The 1445-nt window shown below is 35.1% G+C and overlaps 1 protein-coding gene across 1 annotated transcript in view; it reads right to left on the reverse strand.

Moving 5' to 3' along the window:
* LOTGIDRAFT_176694 (hypothetical protein) overlaps positions 1–938 on the reverse strand; it is a gene marked incomplete at both ends in the record, with an annotated part of 2887 nt that extends 1949 nt beyond the window's left edge. The window contains 2 exons of the mRNA XM_009056163.1: positions 61–238; positions 627–938. Of these exons, the coding sequence (XP_009054411.1) occupies positions 61–238; positions 627–938 (490 nt within the window). The remainder of the gene's footprint in view (positions 1–60; positions 239–626) is intronic.
* Positions 939–1445: the final 507 nt, after the last annotated feature.

A 1445-nucleotide genomic window follows, 5' to 3' on the forward strand; every position in this document is an offset into this window, starting at 1 on the left:
AACATTAATAATTTTAAAAAACAGTGAAATTAAGTATTAAAGTTGAATAAATATATTTACCAACTGTTTTCTTCAAACTTGGAAGTTCAACATCTGAATCCATGACATCTAAATCACACATCTCATCATTACCAGGATTTTCTTCTACCTCCATACAGTAGGATGAGTGGTGGAATAATGATACCTGTTGTTTTATCTCGTACTGTTGTCTAACTAATTTCTCTGCATGTAAGGTTTCCTAAAAATTTTATTAAAATTCATAGAAAATATATGCGAAGCAGGTCAATATGCACAATATGGAAATATTCGGATTTAATTACAGATTGACTATCAGGTAAGATATCAGAAACATATCAAAATTGTAAATGGGCAGGTTGCTGTGGTTAGTGGAAATGATAGTTGCCATATAATGCATATTTGATATTTCCAAGGGTTGAAACCCCCCTAATAGTACTAGATCTACATTTAAATTATAAATAGACATCAATCAATAGGCTACATGTAGTAGGCTAGGGCCTACAAGCCATTAATCATAATTGTAAATGATGATGATTTTTAACAGATTCAGAGATTCTCTTGATTATTTTCACTCTTTTTTTTTCTTCAAAATACAAAAAGAAACTAACCTGCGACTTTTCACGAACTAGATGTCTAGATTCTCTCGCAACCTGCGACACGTTCTTCTCCGTCTCTTTGTAAGCAAAAATGGTAGGAGAATAATTACCATCGGTAGGTTCATAACCATGCCAGCCATCAAGAAAATGTTCCGAGCAAATCCAAGTATTATTGTTCGGTAGCCAGTCCTTTCTATTCACGGCTTTGATCCAAGCATTGCGCTGTCTTTTATTCTTCGGAAAACGGAAAAAACTTATGCCTCTGGACTTAGCTTCAACATTAAACCTGTTATGACACTTGTAAACACAGCAGGTTTTCACCATTTTGACGTGCGTTTGTTTACATCCGTGTTGCTAGCCACTCATAGGTGTTTGTGCGCATGCGCGAGCAGGGGGCGCTACGTTATCGTGAAAAGGCCTATTCGAAGTGTAAACAAACGAGAGTTATTTCCCTTCATTTATTGGACACAGACAACCACTGTTATCCAGGACAAATCGCCCCCATATTGCAGTTAATACGCAAATTGAGCTTTACGTACCGTCTTTTTATGAAATAAAAAATTATTTTTGACTTTCAGTTCTAATGTAGACAACAACATATTTCTTTGCGAAGTAGACTAATTTATCCTTAATTATACCCTTGGGCCCTTTTGTGTAACTGTAAGTGTAGTACTAGTAGTATCACATCATAATTTTTAATGCATTTTGGAACAATTTACGGATACACAAACACAATGACACAGATACGTATTTCGGCCGAAGGCTATCCATGTCTTTTGTTTATTTCAAGAAAAAGAAGAGTTATTGAAAAAGAAAACAGATGAGACGCAA

The sequence above is a fragment of the Lottia gigantea genome (assembly GCF_000327385.1).
Source record: "Lottia gigantea unplaced genomic scaffold LOTGIsca_2652, whole genome shotgun sequence".
Lineage (NCBI taxonomy): Eukaryota > Metazoa > Mollusca > Gastropoda > Lottiidae > Lottia > Lottia gigantea.